General features: G+C 34.7%; 5 protein-coding genes and 1 non-coding gene across 6 annotated transcripts; 4 read left to right on the forward strand and 2 right to left on the reverse strand.

The window, feature by feature from the left end:
• The first annotated feature begins 1,317 nt into the window (after positions 1-1,317).
• LOC102619188 (hypothetical protein) lies at positions 1,318-4,333 on the forward strand. Its single transcript, XM_006493663.3, has 5 exons — positions 1,318-1,782; positions 2,000-2,134; positions 2,232-2,269; positions 2,377-2,443; positions 3,705-4,333. The coding sequence occupies exons 1-5, from the start codon at positions 1,606-1,608 to the stop codon at positions 4,116-4,118; spliced, it is 831 nt and encodes a 276-aa protein (XP_006493726.1). The 5' UTR covers positions 1,318-1,605; the 3' UTR covers positions 4,119-4,333.
• Positions 4,334-4,531: 198 nt separating this feature from the next.
• On the forward strand, positions 4,532-5,180 carry LOC102619782 (hypothetical protein). The gene has a single exon (XM_006493665.3). It carries the CDS (start codon positions 4,722-4,724, stop codon positions 4,986-4,988), a length of 267 nt encoding a protein of 88 aa, XP_006493728.1. The 5' UTR covers positions 4,532-4,721; the 3' UTR covers positions 4,989-5,180.
• LOC102619475 (peroxynitrite isomerase Rv2717c) lies at positions 5,120-7,446 on the reverse strand. Its single transcript, XM_006493664.4, has 3 exons — positions 7,104-7,446; positions 6,848-6,916; positions 5,120-5,382 (listed from the first exon to the last, which is right to left on the reverse strand). Exons 1-3 carry the CDS (start codon positions 7,395-7,397, stop codon positions 5,260-5,262), a joined length of 486 nt encoding a protein of 161 aa, XP_006493727.1. The 5' UTR covers positions 7,398-7,446; the 3' UTR covers positions 5,120-5,259.
• An 801-nt stretch (positions 7,447-8,247) lies between these two features.
• Positions 8,248-8,351, reverse strand: LOC112496331 (U6 spliceosomal RNA). Its single transcript, XR_003062873.1, has one exon. It is a non-coding gene; the product is annotated as a U6 spliceosomal RNA (small nuclear RNA).
• A 1,640-nt stretch (positions 8,352-9,991) lies between these two features.
• Positions 9,992-13,240, forward strand: LOC102612853 (serine/threonine-protein kinase RHS3). Its single transcript, XM_006493731.3, has 3 exons — positions 9,992-10,030; positions 10,155-10,990; positions 12,020-13,240. The coding sequence occupies exons 1-3, from the start codon at positions 9,992-9,994 to the stop codon at positions 12,897-12,899; spliced, it is 1,755 nt and encodes a 584-aa protein (XP_006493794.1). The 3' UTR covers positions 12,900-13,240.
• Positions 13,241-15,472: 2,232 nt separating this feature from the next.
• LOC102620056 (aspartic proteinase NANA, chloroplast) lies at positions 15,473-17,991 on the forward strand. The gene is made up of 2 exons (XM_006493666.4): positions 15,473-16,308; positions 17,127-17,991. Exons 1-2 carry the CDS (start codon positions 15,713-15,715, stop codon positions 17,941-17,943), a joined length of 1,413 nt encoding a protein of 470 aa, XP_006493729.1. The 5' UTR covers positions 15,473-15,712; the 3' UTR covers positions 17,944-17,991.
• The last annotated feature ends 2,891 nt before the right edge of the window (positions 17,992-20,882 follow it).

The following is a 20,882-nucleotide window of genomic DNA, read 5'->3' on the forward strand; positions in this document are numbered from 1 at the left end:
TTCTTGGATTACTGAGAAACAGAGTTGTAAGATCACAAAGCTTGACTGAACAACTCTAGCTATGGATAGCATTTTGGTCCAACCAAAAACGTTTGTGGATGGGACGAGGGCATGCTCACCTTTTATACAAACCCTGATGAAATTAAGAAAGAAGGGAGAGGTAAGATTAACACCACTTCAGCTATAATGTCAGCGAAATATACTGATAACATCTCAATAAAACTTTTAATTTAATTCTTCAAATATTTTTATTTACTTACATAATAAATAAAAGAGTAAAAAAATAAAATCATATTTCAAAAGATTCTTTAAATAAAAATAAATTTATATTATTTTAATCAAAATTTTTATTTTATCAAATAATAATAATTACAATATTTTTCTTAAAATATAATGAGATAAAAAATAATATAATAATAAATTAAAAGTTTCAAAATGTTTTTTAAATAAAATTTTTTAAATGAGATGATATTTATCGTTTTTCAATATTGAAAAGAGAGAGGAACAATCTTATTTAAAAATTTTATTGAAAAATTTTTTAAAATTTTTTTCGTCAATGTTACTCTTTGCATGAATAATAAAATTTCATTATTTTTAATTTTGTGATGATCTAACAAAAGGAAATTTCAATATCTCACAACGTCTGTTGTGCTAATTTCCAAAGGAAATTATATTTATAAAATAAAAATAAATAATATATAGTAAATATAATTTTTAAATAATAATTTTAATAAAATTAAATATATATATATATATAATAAAATTTTCAATATATCAATATAAAACTAAATTAATTTTACTTTTAAACTACAATAACAATTAATATTTATCAAATATTTTGTTGTGCGCGGAATGCGGAATCAAGCGCACCAAATAATTATAGAAAAATAAAAAACACAAAAATTACATGGTTCGGCAATTAAACATACATCCACAGAGGTAAAAAAGAATAATTGTTTATTTAACAATTAATAAAATACAATATTTGAGTAACGAATCTCATTTTCCAGAAATCCAAATATATCCAGTATTCTCACATTCTGCAGAAAATATAAATTCCCCAAACCTCTCACTTCTCTCAAAAGCTTAGAAACTTATAAGCTTAACAATTTTAAAATGATTTCAAATGAATAAAATCCTTAACTATTTATAAAAAAAATAAATTATTTTACAAAAAATAAAATAATTAAAAATATATTATTTATAATTATAATTATTTTTTAAATTCATCCCCTTTGTCAATTCTTTCTTTTCGGCTACAAAATCAATTTTGATTTTGCTTCTCTACAATTATTGGTGCAACCAACAATTTGTTGACTTTAACATATTTAACACCGTACCATTTCTTACCTCAATTTCAATCTGAGCCAGTGACGACGAAAGGAATATATATGTAGTCAGAGACCGACGAATAAGCATATGGAGAATAGCCAGACAAAGGGGACTAACACAGACAGAGAAGAGAAACAGACCACTTAAAACTCAAGAAATCAAATTTCAATCGAACATAGCTAAATAAGCAATAAGCAAAGGCCAATCTCTGTCTTCAATTTTCAGTTGGGCTGTTGTTTGTTAAAATAATCAGTGAAACTGAATACGGATAATATGCTAGTGCAGTGCTGTACCTCTCTGAATTCATGTGCTCTATCGTCGCAAAGGGCCTTCCTCAGCCACAATCACAATCTTGATCGTTTTAGAAACCACCCAAGTAGAAGAACTTGTAAATTCACCTGTCTCCTCCACGTGGGATTTGAGGATATTGCTCAAGTTGTTCATAACAAGGTAGGTAAAGATTTTGATTCACCTTTCTTCTCCAAGTTGGGTTTGAGGATATTGTTCTAGTAGTTTCAATGTATTCTTTTTTTTACTCTTCAATGGACATGCAATTTCTTTTTTTTCTTTTTTCTTTTTTTTTGGTTTTTTCTCTTCTGGGTATGTGGAGTATAGCCATGACATTGTGTATTATGTATTATTATTCAATCAAAAAAAAAAATCGAAGGTGTTGATAGCAGCAGGGGTGTCAGCGGCAATAGGGCAACTTTCAAAGCCAGTCACAGGCTCTCTTCTTTATGGTAAAGATTTTGATTTAAAGGCTGCATTTCAGGCTGGTGGTTTCCCTTCTACCCATTCCTCTGTATGTCTCCTCTCTTTGCATTAAAATACTCATTATTATTATTATTTTCCCTTTCATCTGATTTACCTTTTAACTCTTGTTACTGCTTGGTATATAGTGTGTCGTGGCTGCTGCAACAGGCCTTGCCCTTGAAAGGTTATTGCATTGTTCCTTGTTTCTGCTATTCGGACTAACAATTTGCAAGTTTTGTTAATTTTGGGCCAGAAAGCTTGTCCTCTTATCTTTGTTTTCATGGATTGCAGGGGTTTCTCAGATTCGTTTTTTGGCTTAACAGTGGTCTATGCTGGCCTTGTCATGTATGATGCTCAGGTATGCTTGTTGGTGAATTTTTATTCGTATAAATGAATACAATGGAATGATTTTCTTCTCGATGATGTTGCTTAGAGAAAGAAGCCTCTTAATTACAATGACTATGCAGCCATGTATCATCTGATCTTGACCAAATATTCTGAACTGTTAAAGATGGGTATTTAGCAATACTAAGATAATGGACAGACACAAGTAGAGAATTTTAAAGTAGTTGATCCTTTATGAGGCTTAAAAAGGAGCTTCTGATGCTTATATCTTAGTGCTGCCTCTTGTTCGTTTCTTCAAGCTTGTTTCAGTTTAGTTGGATCAGACTCTCATATAGCTCGTTCATTGTTGAATTTCATTTGATTGAGTTTAGCTCTGTAGTTTGTTCATCACCAGGCACATTCAACAACTGTCAATATCAATTTTCTCTCGTACAATATATGTTCATTCCTTCATGTTGATAACTTAAAGATGTCTAATCTAAAGGACCAAGAATTCCCTACACTCACATTATAAAGTACCTCGAAGGACTTAAGCTTGAGCTACCAAACGCTGGATTGTGAATGATATTGAAAAAAACTGACTTTTCTTTATCTAAGCAGAAGCTTATCTATTGGGAACTTTTCCAGTCACTGACTAGTTTTTCTCTAATGAATTTGCAATGGAGAAAATCCTATAGCTTGACTGTATTCTTGTTAAAGACGGATACCAGGTTTGAGGATCATGGTTATGAGTGTATGAATTAAGAGAGATGAAAGCAAAGAACTCTGGGCCTTTGTTCCTACTTCCTTCTAGAGCTGAAAAATAGGCTACTTGCTTTTTATTTTCCGAATTGGAGTTATTGATGACAATTACCTTTTGCATAGTGACCCTCGAAAGCAGGTGAGTCTTCTCTACAAAGATTGCGTGCACAGAACACCTACTGTTCTTTTTCATTCCTTAAATTTTCTTGTGGGTGCGTTGCTTGGAAGTTCATCAGGCAGAATCGTAACCCCAATTAAATGGTCAATTCTGGTTATTCGCCCATGCTGGTTTGAGAGCACTCTGCTTATACATACAATAATTTTGACTTGTGCTGGTGTAGCATTGAATGACATCTCAAAAGTTCTCTGTCGAGAATTTGAAGTGCTGGTCGTATCACATCAAGACTAATTTATTCTTCAACATGCATCTAGCTGCATTAATGGAGATCTTTAGGATTTTCATATGTAGATTAATTGTATAATACGGTTATGACTGCAAACTTCAATCTAAGAGTGGCTTCCAACTTTTGCAGGGGGTGAGAAGGGAAGTAGGAGTTCATGCAAAAGCACTAAACAGGCACCTAGCTAAGGCACAAGTTAACTCAACGGTCTCCAAGGACAGAGATAATTTGATTGATGGCCAAGAAGGAGCACCATCCACATCAAATATGGAGTGCTTAGGTTCTCTGTTGGCTAATGAAACAAAATCTTATGCATCAAACTCAACAAATGCTTCCCCTCTATTATTAAGATCCAGTAAGAAGACAAGGCAAACTGAAGAGATGGTATTGCCTTTTGGATTAGCAGATGACGTCCAAGAAGGATCAGAAAAAAAGGTGGATAATTCGATTATGTTCAAAGAATCAATTGGACACACTGAGGTTGAAGTCGTAGCTGGTGCTTTATTAGGATTCCTTGTTAGCCTGGCTGTGTCTGCAATAATGTGAGATCATGCAATTAATTTTTATATTTAGATTTTCTGTTCACTATTGCTGTATGTTAATATATATCTAGGTATTCAATGTGGTTCACTTTTGTAGTTCAGTATGACTTGACTGCATATGTCCCATTTTTGTCAGGTTATACGTCAAAATAGCCATATTTCACTTGCAAATCACTTGTTTATCATTTTGAATTCTATAGGAAGTTATCATTTAAATTATTGTTGGTTACTTCTTGTATCAGTTTATAGGTTACTTTGCACTCGCAGAATATTTGTACGTCAATCCCTTGCAAGTGACTTTTGGCTTTTAGTTAACTTTTATATCAATTTGATTCTCACTTATACGACGCTTGCATCACAAGTATTTAACTGATAAAAATGAGAGGAGAAGTGGAATAGTGGATTGGGGCTAAGTAATTATGTGGCATGGATCACAAGTGTCAATACTAGTTGTGTTATGTGAACGCCACGAAGATTCACTTACAGAAACGTGTCCTAGCTTGGGATCAATATCAAATTTCTTTGTCGATTATAAAAGGAGATAAGAGTCAATCTGTTATGGCAGACGTAGAAGAAATAATTAAGCAGAAGATAAATAAGAAGAAGAATGTCAGGGGCACAAGGAGCACAGCCACCGGGTTCAAGGACGGCAACAACATACGAGTCAGTGCCACAAGACCATAACCCAAGGACCGACCTCCATTCCAGGGAAGACGAGCGTGGCATTCAGATTGATAAACTCCAGGACAAGGTTGAAGATGCTGCTGGCAGAGGAGGTCCTGTTTTCGGTGCTGCCGCCACTGGAATAGATGATAACAATCAGCAGCAGCAGCAGAAGAAGAAGCCCGACTTAGGTGTCACTGGCACTGGCTAGCCAGCTCTACTCTCGCTCTTTCTCTATACATACAGAATCAACGGCTCTGACTGCAATGAGCATCAATCTTCGAAGTTTGCAATAAGTAATCTTATGTATGTAGTGTTTCATTTGTTTCATGTATGCATGTATAATGGTCAAGTATATGAGAGCAGTTTTTTATTATTATGAAACCAAAACCTTCCCCAACAAGTCAGTACCACTACAACAGATGCTCATTCATAGAGCGCTTTGCCAGTATATCAAGAGAAATAACATAGTGATTGTACAATCATAGTTTCCTGAGCACGGCTTTCAGATGTGGACGAAGACTAGTCAGGTGGTTGGTAGCCATTTGAACCACATAACGCAGTTCACCATTAACCAGCTCAAAAACTCTGCTTACCTCTCGCACCTGAATGAGTTCAAGTGAAAATAGGAAATTGAATTAAAGTTAAGAAATATCCATAGCAGAAAAAAAATACTCTTTCAAGTCAACAGATGAACACCACAGGAATTTAGATAATGATCTATGCCAAAACTAGTCCTAATTGCTAAGACTTCTATCAGATGGTAGCCAAATAGAGAGAGAACCCCCGGCCGAACAAAATACAAATCTCTTCAATATGAACTGTGGTAATGGCACGGGGCAGTTCATTATATCCACATTGAAGTATTGAAATCAGATTGCCCAAATACATTCAGTTCTATAATGCGGTCATAAGAAATAGCTCAATTCTCCACAACATCTTTACAGACCATGCTATGGTGCAAGACATGGGATATATGTGGAGCATAATATCACTCCATTTCAAGAAATTTGGCCCAAAAAAAAAAAAAAATCAAAAGATGTTGAACCAGGACGCTTATCAAAGCAATAGATCTCACTGTGGACCAAAGACCAACCGGTTCATATGCTCATGCTACCAGGGGCTAGTTATACATAAGCTGCTAAACGCAACCACCGTATCTTCTCTTACGGAAATCAATCAAAGAAAGGTAAAACTCTTTGCAATCAGTTTCTTAATTTGTACAAAATAGAAACCTCTGTGCCTCAATTCAAGATTCAGCCGATAAAGCAGCCAATCATTTTCTAATTACTATTTATTAGCACAATGTCAGTGATGCAATTGCTCGAGAAACATGGAACATAAGTGGTTGACGATCCCTTAATCAGTATGAAGGTGAGGACCGAGGGGTAGTATATGTGTTACACATTTAGAATGGTCGGATATTTCTTTTTTCTAGGCTATGAACGTTTTCTAGTCACTCCAAATGATTTTAAAAAATTAATAGCTAATTTTAGTATTTAGTAAATTTTTTGAAAAATTAATTTTAGAAAATCACTCTATTCTTTAGTAGATTTTTAAAAAACAAAGAAGAAATACCTTTTGGAAAACTGACTTTAAGAATTAATTTTATACTTAGTACAATTTAATATATCCTTACTAATATTGTAAAAATTCAAAAACATCATTATTCAACTATGAAATAAAATCATCAACTCATTATAGTGAGATAACAAAATAAAATTAATAAAATAATTCTTTAGTTATCAATTATAGCATATACACAATAAAAACTATTATACATATACATATTTATAAATGTACAAAAAAAAATTTTCATTACTTTATTCATAATAAGATTTACTAAATACATATGAATAATTTTAAAACCTACAACGTTAAATGCAACTGATTCTCTTCAGAGTTGTTTATTTCTACAACATAATTAATAACAATTATTTTAAAAATTATAGCATTACAAAACTGACCCCCATAAATATTATTGTCACAATAACATGTACTATCATCTACTAATAAGATTAGACATATTACAGGTCAGTAAAGTAGCTAATACAGAAATAACAAAATTACCTTGGAAGCATTTCCCACAAGTTCACTCTGAAGCTTGATTACTTTCTCTTCTGCATTATATGTTCCTTTCTGGAGAGGATATCAATAAGAGATAATGAAAGAACTTTCAAAGTGTAAATAATTTAGTAATTTGCAAATCAACCAGAAATAGGCTGAAGTGCTCTCTCTATATACTATAGTGCTCCATAACATTATTGGGAATATAATATCCATATGAGTATGGTACTGAATTATATGTAACTAACTGAAAACTAACCTGAACTTCAACAAGGCCAGTGCTTTGAGCAATGACAACTTCAATGGAACCATCAGGGTTGGGCCTCCAGTAGCCACTCTCAGCATGCATAGGCTCTCCTGAACCCAGTTTCCAAGTCTTCTGGGTATATGCTATCACTGGCTTGCCACCAGAATGTGTGAAATTGAGCTCTTCTCCATAATCGAAGGCATTGATGGTAGGGTACCCACCCGAGCCTTGGCCTCTCCATGTTCCCAGCAAGTAGGATATTGGTGCTATTGCTGGGTGTACTGGAACTCCACCACCACTCTCCATTTCCCCAATTTCACACTTCGATTCATTTTCCTCTTCTCGCCGTTCTAATAAACCAATGCTTTTGCCTCGGCCTGCCGGCGTTTACCCATATTTTTTTAATGTTTCGGTAGTAAAAGTACATTTGCATCCCTATTGTTTTACTCTAATGTAAAACGACACCCCAACATTTTCCTAAAGATAAGCACACGTATCCGTTCTAGTTTAGACTGCCGGCATGCCATCATTTCTATTTTCTATTTTAAAAAGGTTGAGTGAATAAAGTTCAAATCAAATCTTTAACGCAAATCCCTTTAAAATTGGAACTGAAATAGTTAATTAAATAAAATTATTTAAAAACTACTTAACTAGACCTTTGCCTTATGTTTAGAGTTGATAAAAAAGTTTGAATTAGGCCCGTGGAGTTCAAGCTCAGCCGGCATGAATTAGGCTTAACTATAGGCCGAAAATATAAAGTTCGCATACATTGAACTCTAGATAAAGGCTTAGGAAAAAAAAAAAAAAAACTCGAGTTTTTTAATTTATAAATAAAAATATTATTAAATTAAAAAACTCAAAATATTATATTAATATGTTTTTTATATTAGTATTTATGATTTATTATGTTGTATTACTAATATTTTGTGTATTAAATTATTATTTTATTATGTATTGAATAATTATTTTTAATTTAATTTTTTTTACTTTATTAAAAATTTATTTTAAAATTAATGAAGACCCAAGCCCGACCTTATAATTTTTTGATGGATTTAAAAAAAATGTGAGCATATTCTCAATAACTTAGACTTGGACCTGAGTTTGAAAAAAAATCCAGCCCAAACTCTTGATTTACCAACTCTAATTGTATTAAGTTGTAAGTATGGTATACAAATTTGGACCATGTGTCATCCTTGTGCAAGAGCCATGCCTAATCCTTAAATGTATGTTCACAATTTTAACGGATGTCTCCGAAGAGACGACTGTCCGACATTAATTAGTTTTAGGTATAAGTTAGCAGTGTATATTTATGCATCTACTCCGCAAGGAAGAGTAAGAGTGACATCACTATAAAACCTTAGCAAATGAGTTTAAATTACCTATTTGTTTTCATAAATAGGTAATTTAAAAAAAAATTGAAGAAAATTAAATGAATCCCCCGAATCCTTCATGGTAGGAAAATTAAAACATTCTTAGCCATGTGAACCAAATATTTTAAAATTCAGTCGTAATGGTTTAATCAGAAATTGGCTTCAATGACCAACGTATTCCAGCATTATTTGAGAATCTATTATTGAGTATTTTAAAAATTAAAGGGAATGAATCAGGATGATGTGGTTAATTACTACAGATTAGAGAATGGTGAATCCAGTCAAAGCTTTATATATATATTTACAAGGAGAATTAAACGCTAATCCACTTAAACATCCGTTTTTGTAGCTAAGACCAATTTTACTTCCTTTCGAATTATTTCTTTCAATCCAATATCATCATTATTTTTATTAATTATTTTTTTCACTTTGTTATTTGTAGTGTTCTCCTGCTTTAATTTGTTACAAGCGTATAAATTATCGAACTCTTTTTTTTTTTTTTTTTCTCTATCTTTTGTTCCATAAATTTCTCACAATCTTGAAGAAAACCCACACGTCCTCCAATATTTGTTGATCATGATTATGGATTGCATGGTTGGTGGTACAGACAACCACCAACTCATGATTTCCATTATCCTCATTGCATTTCATTTCATTTCCCTCCTATGATCTATCCTCTAACCACCTTTTTCGTTCCTTTTTATTAATCCATTCATTCCAAAAAGAGAGTTATCGATCAAAAGGTTGTCATCACCGGAGCCTAGCATTTTCTTTTAGCAATATTTCTGAATTCTCTGGTTTGTACGTTCTGAAATCTCTTTCGAATAGGGTCACTCTTTTCTTTTTCTTTGTATTATATCAGCAATATTACCTTCACATGCCAATGCCAATGCCAATGCCAATGGCAATGCAGACCATGATCGAATGTATATGGTTATCATTGTCAACGTTTCTTTTGTGCTTTGCATGCGATGCCTTCATGTATTGTTCCCCATGTAAAATACACTTACTAGAATAGAATAGATTACGAATTTGCTAGCTATATATTAATCAGAATCCGAGTCAACGTCAAAACCTGGATGTATGTATATCTCATTGATTGAACATTCCAATTTTGACGCCAAATGAGTATCACTTTGCACCTGACGTGCACCCCACAATCCACTACCAATTATAATTCAATATCATTGGCAATGGCGCACGTATATGATTTGTGATGAGCTTTTGTTCATCAATTCAAGGCGATGATCTGTTTTGTTTGAATAATTAGTTCGTAAAACGATCATAATATAATTGCACTTATACATATATTATATATAGGGTTGCCTGCGCGCGCGCGCTGAATGCAAAGGTATGCCTGCTATGAATTGTATGCGTTTGAGAGTTGCCATATCATTTGAAAGACTAACAATCAATGTATCAAATTATGTACTTGGCTTTTTGCGTCCAAACTGAATGTATATTTTTTGTCTGCAACTATGATTAGGAAAATCTGTTGAGGGGTGTAAATATATTGCCCCATTAATATTAATGTCATCAAGGCCAAACAAGACGCTCGACTCATCTGAGGTAATTATTTCTCCTTTCGTTATTTTGCTGTTTACATGTATTAATATGTATTCCTGTACTTTTTCATTTCACAGAAAATTGATGTTGAAGCTTGATGTGTTCATTGTGTTGTCTATGGATGCAGTGGAGCCAGGAAACGGCTGGAGAAGAACCTGCAAATTACGGACAACAGAAGAAGACGGCCCATTTGACCTATAATTTACAGTATGACCACCCAAAGAGCAAGAAGGCGGATTGGAATTGGAAAGCAAAGTTTACTGCTGAATCAGCAGCTCCTGGTTCACCTAGAGCATATGAAAATGCATCTACAATTCCAAAGATTACTGAAAATGTAGTATGCAATCCTCATTTTGATCCCAGAAAGATGGATCCTCTAACCAAGCCTCGGACCAATTCAATCACTAACCAACGCCCACTTCCAAGCCAAAAGAAGCCACCAAATTCCGAACCGTCGACAGTTACAATGCCGGGGGATATAAAGCATGCAAATTCTCTGACTAACCATGGCCATGGAAGTAGCAATTGCAGCAGTCGTAGTGACAGCTTGGAGAGCTCAAGTGCACCTGTTAAGCCACATACGGGCGGTGATGTACGATGGGATGCCATTAATATGATCAGTTTGAGAGGTCCTCCAATTGGCCTCAGCAATTTTCGTCTTCTCAAGCGTCTTGGCTATGGAGATATTGGCAGCGTCTATCTGGTTGAACTCAGAGGAACTAACACATACTTTGCTATGAAAGTCATGGACAAAGCATCTCTTGCCAGTAGAAATAAGTTATTGCGAGCGCAGACTGAAAGGGAAATTCTTGGACTTCTGGACCATCCATTCTTGCCCACTTTATACTCTTACTTTGAGACTGATAAGTTCTATTGCTTGGTCATGGAATTTTGCAGTGGAGGCAATCTCCATTCACTTCGACAGAAGCAACCAAATAAGTACTTTACAGAGGATGCTGCAAGGTTAGTTACTAAACAAGTACTATTGCTGGTGTTTTAAATCGACCATGATTTCATTTTTCAAGTAGCACTGGTTTAACTTAGCAGCATATTAAAACTTAGTTGGTAACCTGTTAATGAATCGAGACAAATGAGATCTAAATCGAGAACAAGACAAACCCTTCCTCTTAGAACAGTTAGAGCTCAATGACAGAATACACTTGGAAACCATAGGAAAATTATTCTACAGGATTAGGATCTACAGATTGAGATGCTAGAGAGGTACTTATGTTTTATATTATGCTCGAGTTCCTATCACATTTTCTGTCATTTTATTAAGTGTCTCAATTCTTTACCTTGAGGGGCCTTTAATTGAGATTAGAGGTCTTTTTATGTACCGATACTGGGCATGACACGGCCTTCCTTACCATGCATGCTCTTTACATGAGATCGACGTTGTCAATTCATATCCCTATGTTTCTGGCTGAGTGCCAGGACTTTGTGTTTTTAAACCTTCTATCACCTTTTCTTTTTCATCCTTTAGTAACTCTGTTGGATTGTTTCTTGTTCTCTCGATGAACTGAGTACATCTAAAGGAGTTTATGTTGCTTAAATTTGGTTGCATTATTGCAATTCTAACAACAAGACAATCTAAGTATTTGCAGTGACATTTGCTATTTCCATGGTTTAAATTGAATAGTTTTTTCATTCATCCCCTTGAATATACCCCGGCGATTATCTTGACGGTATCATTGCCTGTGGATAACGGCTCCTCCCTCTGTGGAAAGGTAGACGCATATGTTAGTTGACCAATGTTGCTCAAATCATTATAGAATGGTTGAAAATACTTGAACTATCATGTTCAATGTTTGCTCTTAAAGCCTTTTTCTTTCATGATTTGGCAAATCACAATAGATTCTTCCCTTTAGATCAACTCTTAAAGCTATTGTGATAAATTCCGCTTTCAAATGATTGCTGTTCTTACTCAAAACATTTTGAAAATGAAATTAGCAAATGAATACCTTATTTCTTCACTGCCCCATCCTTTAACAGGTTTTTCGCATCCGAGGTGCTGTTAGCACTTGAATATCTACACATGCTAGGCATTGTGTATAGAGATTTAAAGCCAGAGAATGTGCTAGTAAGAGATGAGGGTCACATCATGCTTTCGGACTTTGACTTGTCGCTTCGATGCTCTGTCAGTCCCACGCTAGTCAAGTCTTCATCTGTAAGTGTAAACAATGGTAGTGGTGGTGGTGGAGGCATTCTAAATGATGAATATGCAGTACATGGATGTATGCAGCCATCAACTTTTTTCCCACGCATTTTGCCTTCAAAAAAGAATCGCAAATCTAAATCAGATTTTGGCCCCTGTGTTGGAGGTGCACTTCCAGAATTGATGGCAGAACCTACAAATGTAAGATCAATGTCCTTTGTCGGGACCCATGAATATTTGGCTCCAGAGATCATTCGAGGAGAGGGTCACGGTAGTGCAGTAGATTGGTGGACATTTGGGATTTTCTTATATGAACTGTTACATGGAACTACTCCGTTCAAAGGACAAGGAAATCGCGCAACACTTTTCAATGTAGTAGGCCAACCACTGAGATTTCCGGAAACTCCTCAGGTCAGCTTTGTGGCTCGTGATCTTATAAGAGGACTATTAGTGAAAGAACCCCACAAGAGAATTGCTTACAAAAGAGGTGCTACTGAAATTAAACAGCATCCATTTTTCGAGGGAGTGAACTGGGCATTAGTACGAAGCGCATTGCCTCCCCACATACCTGAACCTGTAGACTTTTCAGTTTTTGCTGGCAAAGACCAAGCCTCTGCTGCTGCAGAAAAGAAGGTAGTAGCGGCAGCAGAAGCTGCAGTCGACCACAAAAATGGTGATAGTCCTAAAGATTCTTACGTAGAATTCGAGTACTTTTAGTAATAAAACTCTCTCCTACATGGACGACAATGCTGCATCTTTAGGGAAGCATTTATATTTGTACAAAGAACAAAACAAAAAATAAAATGAAAAAAAAGAATCTTAATAAGATAAATATGTGTTGAAGGCTGATCAACATTTCCTTTCACCAGAGTTTCATCTGTTCATTTTCTAAGTGAGAAGGAATAAATTTTGTATGTGTAGGGTTGGGAATTCCTGTTCTTCCAAATTTCTTATTTGTCAATTCTCATAGCGTTTAGGCATGACCATTATATGATATTACCACATTTTATCTGTAATATTCGTGGTGACAAAAAGAATAATTCACAAGATCCTTTGCACTTGTTCTCATGCTATCGACAGCTGCAGTATTTTTCTCTTGCTAATGGATATTGTTGGACAATATATTTTCAGAAAACCAAATCCATAGAAGAATAATTAGATCAGAATATTCTGCAAAAAGGAAATTATCATCTCAAAAAGAGATTGATATCAGATTGTCTGTTTCCCAGACATGACCCTCATGCCTTTTTTTTTTTTGGGGTGGGGGGGGGGGGGGTGGGGCATACTTCTTCCCTGTAAAGGCACTGAAAGAAAAATTATTGATCCTATCCCTTCACGAGTGAATCTGATCATGGGACCGTGGTATGTCTTTCTTGTCAAGGCACGGCAAATTCATGATGTACATTAAAGGTTGATTATACAAGTATATTGTATATTGTTTTGTGTGTAGTCTAACGCAAAGCCACTTTATAGCTTGCCAAATTGAAATGTCAGATGAGACATTTCCTTGCCTTCACTCAACTTGCTTAGCTTATTTTATGAAGCTTTCATATTAAGTGCAAGGGACATACAGAAGGATCTGTTGAGTGCAAGTGCAAGACATAGTTTTTTCCAAAAATGTACACTTTCAACGGAACCATCCAAAGATTTTAATGGGCGATCATCAAAGACAGAATGGGATAGAAGTTGTCATTTCTAAATGGAGTGTGTAAAATTACGCGGAAAGAATAGGTCAAATTTCCAGGTAACAAGGCAGAATTTCAGCTACTAACTCTCAAGATCACATCCGATCCAATCATTTCTAGCTGTATTCAATTCCTTCACTTGAAAATTCCACATCGACCTAAACGGTGATTTTATAAATCTTACCACCATTCAATCAACTTCTTTGTCAACAAATCCATGTCTCCAAGTTTGCATAAAATTAATCATATACAGCTCATTCAAATTGAGGACATGTATATTTGGCTTTGACTTTCAACTAATTGTATACTTTATTTTCCTCTTGCTACAGGAACCAAATACTTTCCAAGTTTATTTATATAATAATTGCTCAATGAATGTTGTCAGTCTTTTTTCTTTTTAATTGTTATTTGGCAAAAGTCTCTATAAATATTCCATCCATATAAAAAGTCAATACACCGTTTAAAAGAAATGACTATAAAATGCAGAAAACATTTTGCTTACTGGTTGCCACCACATGGATCCTTGCAAATACATCCCATGTCACATGAGATTGAACTTCTAGCACACTCAAATCTGATCATTTGTTGGAATACTTAATTTATTCTTTCAATATTGAATGTCATTTCTTCAAAACATCCCTAATAAGAGATATTGCGAATTTTATTTAAATAGATGCTTTTGCTGAGATTGTGTCAGTGTGAATCTGAAAAGTCATTCTTCTGTTTCTGGCTGCCAACTCGGTTCTCCGCTCGTATGATATCTTGTGAAGAAGAATAAATCAATAGCTTTCATTTTTCATATTAATTCATGGTTACTTTGACTCTGCATGCAAATATATTTGTATATTGAATAACTGTTAGTTAAGTTAAAAAAAAAAAAAATGCAGCGAATAAGAAAACGCATAGCCAATCACATGATAAGATTAAGGATATGCACAAAATCATTGTGTATGATGCACTTAAGATCCCATCATTTGCTCAATATGTACTCAAGTGTGAGTTTCAGTAACTCCAGTTTTAAAGATCTAAGTACGTACGTGAATCTTTATGAATACTAGTCTCAAGCTTTCTTGTTAGACATATAAATGTGTTTATAGGATTCATTATTTACATATCATATAAAGTGACTGGATTAGATTGATATAGAGACAAAATTGGGGTTGTCAATGACTCAATGTCATGTTCAAGAGAGGTGGCAAAGGTCCCAATAAGTAACCATGTCCCTGTAAATTCGGCATATAGTATTATAATTGCTCACCAAATTTTGTATGGTGTCATTATTTAATTAAACCTTATCAATCCATGAATATATTTATGTTACACACAGAGAGACAGAGACAGAGAGAGAGAGGTTGCAATCATAGATTAAACAAAATCAAAATATAAAGAGACAAATCAAGAATACAAAATAGGCTATAATATTAACAGTACATACACAAGGGCAATGGGTTACGTATACATAAAATGTATGAAAAGCAGAGAAAGATGGAAACAAGACGCGGGTTAAGAGTGGCCGCAATTACATCAGTACTTGGTACTTACACGTTATTGTTGCACACTCAAAGACATGTTGCCTGCCCTGCCCCGCCCCGCCCCGCCCCAAGACCCAAAATAAATGCGCCTCCCATTCTATATGGTCTGTATACATTTTTTTCCCTTCTTTTTTAACGAGTACATGTATGTCCCCAACTGCTAAAGCTAAAACCTCTAACTATTTTCTTTGATATCTCTTCTTTTCATTTCCTTAATTTCTCTCCTTCTTTCTTTCTTCATTGTTGTTGACTTCTTGTTGTCCTACAACCTCGATCGATTTCAACTTGAACTTGCACTTGATCAATCATCGTGATGATGTTAAAGGGGAGGAGGCCTATATTCCTGGTCTTGGTGATTTTATTTTCCAATATAATTCATTTTTCAAGCATGGTGATGGTTGTGGCAGTAAGGATGGAGTTGATTCACCGGCATTCACCTAAGCTCAATAATATGCCTATGATGAGTGAAGTTGAGCGGATGAAAGAGCTTCTCCACAATGATATTATTCGTCAAAACAAACGCCGGGGGCGGCGACTAAGACAAACTAATAATAATAATAATAATGGTGCGAGTGGTAGTGCGATTGAAATGCCATTGCAGGCGGGCAGAGATTACGGAACAGGGATGTACTTCGTGGAGATTAAAGTTGGAACTCCATCACAAAAGCTTAGGTTGATTGTGGATACGGGAAGTGAGTTCAGTTGGATTAGTTGCAGATACCATTGTGGTCCTAGTTGTACCAAGAAAGGGACAATAGCCGGCAGTCGAAGACGGGTGTTTAAGGCTGATCTTTCCTCTTCATTCAAAACAATCCCTTGTTCTTCTGATATGTGCAAGTCTGAGTTCGCAAGACTCTTCTCTCTCACTTTTTGCCCCACTCCCACGAGCCCCTGTGCCTATGATTACAGGTTTGTCTGTATGCATCTAGTTTTCTCTTTAGTTTGATTCCAAGAAGAAAAGGATCCAATGTGTTTTGTCTGAGTAGCAGGTAGGCGGAGTTAATTAATTAAGTCATTAATTAAAGCGAACTCATAATAATATCACGAGTTGAGTAGAAATATGTATGATTTGTAGGTATGAATTGGTGTCGATTAAATGAGCTTGAGCCCTCCTGTGTCCTGTCTCCTCTCCTCTGTCAATGCAAATTACTATCTAGTGCACAGTACAAGTAGTATCTGGCTGAATCTCGAGTAAAAAATATAAAGTTAAGAGAGAACTGTTATGTACTGTTCCAGATAGAACAGAGGAGTTAGTTGGGGCCATTGTATTGTTACGTTGTCATCAAGTGGACTGGCGTGGCCCCTTGTGATAACATAACTACTTTAATTATCACTTGTCGCACATGAATGAGAGGAGACATGATTTTATCAATTGTTTCTTTCTCTGTGAATCCTCAGCCTCAATTGTAGTTTTGCCTTTAGATGAGCTGGAATAATTAAGATCATCCGATCGAAACCTGCTGCTAGGTCTCAGCCATAGATAGATGCCAATGCTGCTGCTGCTTCTGCTTAAGGAACCCCATACACATATTGCTTTGCTCTTCATTAATTAAAAGATTTAAATGCTGGTTATGTTAGTAGGTAAAGCTTCACATGACCCACAATTTTTTCTTCTCTTTCTTCTTATTGCTGTTGTTGTATGTGACTGCAACATTAATGCATGCGTGCCCCATCTAACAATAGGGAAAAAAAATGCGTAATGTTTGAAAATACTGTAAATGAAACAGGTACGCAGACGGGTCAGCTGCAAAAGGCATATTCGGGAAAGAGAGAGTAACTATAGGCCTTGAAAATGGTGGGAAGACAAGAATAGAAGAAGTGGTGATGGGGTGCAGTGACACAATCCAGGGCCAGATCTTTGCAGAAGCTGATGGAGTACTGGGATTATCCTATGACAAGTACTCTTTTGCTCAAAAAGTCACTAACGGTAGTACTTTCGCAAGAGGCAAGTTCGCTTATTGTCTTGTTGATCACTTAAGCCACAAGAATGTCTCAAATTATCTCATATTCGGTGAAGAATCAAAGCGAATGCGAATGCGAATGCGATACACCTTGCTTGGTTTGATCGGCCCAGATTATGGAGTAAGTGTAAAAGGCATCTCCATTGGCGGCGTAATGTTAAATATCCCAAGTCAAGTTTGGGATTTCAACAGAGGAGGTGGCACTGCTTTTGATTCAGGCACAACTCTCACCTTTCTAGCGGAGCCGGCATACAAGCCTGTCGTGGCTGCACTGGAAATGTCCTTGTCTAGATATCAAAGATTGAAGAGAGATGCACCGTTTGAGTACTGCTTCAATTCCACGGGATTTGATGAATCCTCTGTGCCCAAGTTGGTTTTCCATTTCGCTGATGGGGCTAGATTTGAGCCACACACAAAGAGTTACATCATTCGTGTTGCTCATGGAATTAGGTGTCTTGGATTTGTCTCGGCCACTTGGCCTGGTGCCTCTGCTATCGGCAACATTATGCAACAGAATTATTTCTGGGAATTCGACCTTCTCAAGGATAGATTGGGGTTTGCTCCCTCCACTTGTGCCACCTGATCGATCGATTTTATTCAGATGAATAAACTTGCTCTACTGTTATTATTCTTTCTAATCTTCATATTTATAAATATCTTTTTTTTTTGGGTTAACACCACATTCTCATAATTAAATTGAAATGTTAGTGAACAATTATGAACATCATGTGATTTTGTAATCAACCTGCCTATTGTGAACCCATGTACGGCATCTTCGGATAAGCTTAAATTTAGGCAAAATGTGTCAAATTTAAGAATGTAATATGACATCTTGTAGTAGACAAAACTTGTTGCTATGCTACTATTTTCACAGAATTTGATAGCTAGAGCTCGAAAGATTGTTTGAAATATTATTGCCTTCTTTTTTAAGGAAACTTATCAAATTTTAATCGTACTAAGCAGTTAATTTGAAGTCTTTTTTTTATTCATTAGTTTGAAGTTTTTTTCTTCCTTCTTTTTTGTTTATTTTTTTTTTCATTTTTAGGATTTAAGAGGGAAAATCCATAATTTCATATTATCAGTCAATGTGTTTTTTTTTTTTTTATGAACTTGAGTTTTTGTAAATTTTTTTTTTAATTAAATCATCTAGTATTCGAAGACTACATTGAGTCCCGACTAATTCAAATTCGATATGGATAAGACTACTAAGGCGGCAGAACTTTTCCAACACTTATTTAATGTAGTTATCTTTTCAAATCTCGAATTGAGAATTTTAATTAAGATAAAATAATCTCTTATCTACGTGCTTGTTGGTTTATGAATCATGTTTATCTTCTCGCTTTCACTTCTATCATAATTATATACATATATTTGGTTGATAATTGACAATTGAAAAGATGGGATGAATCTTCAATAAACAACTTTAATTGGGTTGATAAGTTTATATATGATTATGAATGCTGTTTAGTCACGTCATGGTGTGTTGTATAAAAGTGACTTAATTAGTTCTTCAATAATTAATTATACACATAATAATCAGAAACTTATTTAGTGAATGGGACAGTTTACTCGTGATCGGATCATGACTTACGTCCATAAATCTCTCTCTCTCTCTCTCTCTCTATATATATATATATATATATCTAACCTTCAAATTAAAATGAACATAATAATATATACAAATCTAATCCGCTAAACTCAATCAACGTGCATGACACCATTTGTGACGCGCACGGCCACAATGCACTATTCAGGAACCCAATAATGCAGGCCAGGCCATGAATGGTCTGGTCGATCATCGATAATACAAATGATGATTGGTTTATGTTGAAATCTTCTATTTTCTCAAAATTGATCCTTTTTTCCATCTCTTCAAATTTGTGTCCGTTCTCACAATTCAAGATATAGAATGTTAACTACTGTAAAGTTTGAGATATGGCACTAAAAAAGAAATATAATATATTTTTAACCTGATAGTGCAGGGATTACGTTAAACAACATATACAGCATTATTCTGTACAATAAATTAAAAAATAACAATAATTACGTGCTTAGCAGTCTTAATGTAGATTTCATTCAACAAAAAAGCCTAAATACTCAATCTAACAACTCTGATTTCAAAATAGAAATGGGTGTTTATAAGATTATATATAAATGAAGAAAACGAAGAAGAATATGTAATGTATGATACGAGTGATTAATTAAATAAACCGAATGATTGATAAGATGATGAGAGATTTATAGATTCATGTGGGATTTTGACATAAATCAAGGCGCTTTCCCCGCTACCTAACGAGAGCTATCAATTTTATCTCTTTGTATTTGGGGCGGCATGTGCATTGAGGCCCGGCGCAAGCTGGCTAGCTTTTTTGTAATTGTATTTGTATTCTTTCTGTCTTTCCCTTTCACACAACTATGCTGCGTAACAGCGTTCTTGCACTTTAACTATTATACTATATATGTATATATTATTTAATTCAAAATTTTCAATTTTGTTGGAGTCTGTGAATTAACTATTATATTATATGATATAACAATATAATGTTATTATATTATTATATAACACAATGTAATAGTTTCCTCAAATTTTACTAAGATCTAAGATCATAAACCAAATCAGTACTGTATATATGCGCGCAAACGTGCATTCTATTTCTATATGCGTGTACGTACAAACATACATAATTATCACTTGACTTCTTATACATTCCTAGCTAGCTAGACTTTGGGTAGATGCAGTTGTATGAGAGAATTGAGAAGACTTCTGGTCTTTTGGATTACTAAGGGCTAATTGTCGGATACCAAAATAGTGGGAAATGAGTATGTTTTCAATTGACATATTCTACCAATAACATGTTCTAATGTCAACCTTAGTTTTCTCCTAATTAATTATCTACCTCTCATTATCAAACAATTACATACAAAAATCTCCCAATTACTTAGCCGAGTAATTCTAAAGTAATTTTCTTTAGCCGATCACCTTAATTCAAATGTTTAGAGAGGTAAGAATTTAAAATTTTAATTTGAACTTGCCCACCCTCCTATATATTTTAAAAAATATCAATTACATATAAAAATTTGATCACCCTTTGGTTGGAAAATAACTATGTAGATTCAAAAGTTCAGACAAGTAATTGAGAGTTCAAAAAGTGATCAGCTAACATGTGCAAAAAAAAAGTTTAAGTTACCATGTTAAAAAGGAAAAGCCTCTTGGCATAAAAACTTTAATTTGGTTGGTGAGTGTCTAACAATAGAGCATTAAAGATTAGTCTAAACATAATAAAGGTAATTAATTGGTCAATGCTCAATCCATATGTTTTAACTCTGCATAACAGGAGATTTGAACTGTGAAACTGACACTTGCGTATTTGATGTTTAATGCTCTTTCATTCTAAAACAATTACAACTTAGAAGTTAGAAGTGATTGCGATACCTCAGTCTAAAAACATCCATTTTTATATATATATATACTGGCGGATCTAAGAATTTTAGCTAGAAAAGGCTTGAGGGATAGTTTTAAAC

Source organism: Citrus sinensis, chromosome 9 (genome assembly GCF_022201045.2).
Source record: "Citrus sinensis cultivar Valencia sweet orange chromosome 9, DVS_A1.0, whole genome shotgun sequence".
NCBI classification, from domain to species: Eukaryota; Viridiplantae; Streptophyta; class Magnoliopsida; order Sapindales; family Rutaceae; genus Citrus; species Citrus sinensis.